Below are 1,451 nucleotides of genomic sequence, written 5' to 3'. Positions count from 1 at the left end.
TATATATATATATAGAGTGTATAANTCGATATATACATACATACAACATAATATATATATATATATATATATATATATATAATAAATAATATATATATATATAGCACTATATACATATACTATATATAGACTATATATATATATATATATATAGACAGATATACAGACACACACATATATATATATATATATGTAATTTTAATTTCATATAAAATATAGTTGTGTACACATTGTGTTGATATCACTCATTAAACCTACACTTACGCATTGTTTGATCAATATACAAATATCAGGTTATACGAGTTACAAGTGAAGCCGGACCAAAAGTGTGTGAAGATAGGGTAAGGTGCACTATAATACCGAGTTCGCATATTATAGAACATTCCAGGAAATATATCTAGATAATACTAAACACAGAATGCACATATATGTATACAGAATGTATATCCTCGGCGGGCTGCAATACATCCCAAATCATGCGCCCATCTACATATCCACGACAACAGACCTTTGCAATACTCAGTGTGCCGTGTTGTCTGATACTAGGTCCAGGTCCGGCAATAGCTAGATGGTCGACATTGTCACACTCATCAAAGTCGCCATAGGGAACCGACAACCCAGATATGTCGCTGCTGCGCTCGGCTCGAGCATCGACACACGCATAACCCTGTGTGGACGGATGTCGAGATATGTGGTAGGTAATCAGGTGTAGCATGGCAACGCGACTAGTGTGGTAAGTGAACAAGTTTAGCCTGGCAACGCGACTTGTGTGGTAAATAAACAAGTGTAGTCTGGCAACACGACTTGTGCGGTAAGTAAACAAGTGTAGCTGGCAACGCGACTTATGTGGTAAGCAAATACACACATACATAAATACATGCATACATACATTGGTAGAAAGATAGATATCCACACAAATACATAGAAACATACACACATACATAGATACATATAAAATGAAAAATAGTAATAAAGATACATAAGTACACAAGTACATATATATATATATATATATATATATACATGAATATGTATGTATATATATACATTTACATATAAATACATATACATATATACAAATATATATATATACATATATATTCATATATATATATAAACATATGCAATTACATATACATATACTTATGTATCCGTATTTGAACATTTAAATTTATAGAGATGTACATTACATACATATATACATATATATATAATATATATACTTATATATATATATATATACATACATATACACATAAATATATAAATATATATCTGTATATATATACAAATACATACCCATACATACATACGTACAAGGATATATACTTACATACGTAGAGATATACATTTATATACACACACCACACACACACATACTCATACATTCACAAACACACACACACACAAACACACACACGCACACACACGCACACACACACATATATATA

General features: G+C 30.6%; 1 protein-coding gene across 1 annotated transcript; it reads right to left on the bottom strand.

Annotated features, from left to right (window-relative positions):
* Window positions 1–508: 508 nt before the first annotated feature.
* SARC_16100 (hypothetical protein) lies at window positions 509–715 on the bottom strand (the record flags this gene model as incomplete). Its single annotated transcript, XM_014289790.1, has 1 exon — window positions 509–715. A coding segment is annotated over one exon (207 nt), but the record flags the coding sequence as incomplete, so codon positions are not given.
* Between the last annotated feature and the right edge of the window lie 736 nt (window positions 716–1,451).

This window comes from Sphaeroforma arctica (assembly GCF_001186125.1).
Source record: "Sphaeroforma arctica JP610 unplaced genomic scaffold supercont1.7345, whole genome shotgun sequence".
Classification (NCBI taxonomy): domain Eukaryota; class Ichthyosporea; order Ichthyophonida; genus Sphaeroforma; species Sphaeroforma arctica.
The sequence above is the reverse complement of the archived record's forward strand: the minus strand, read 5'-3'. Positions and strand labels throughout refer to the sequence as shown.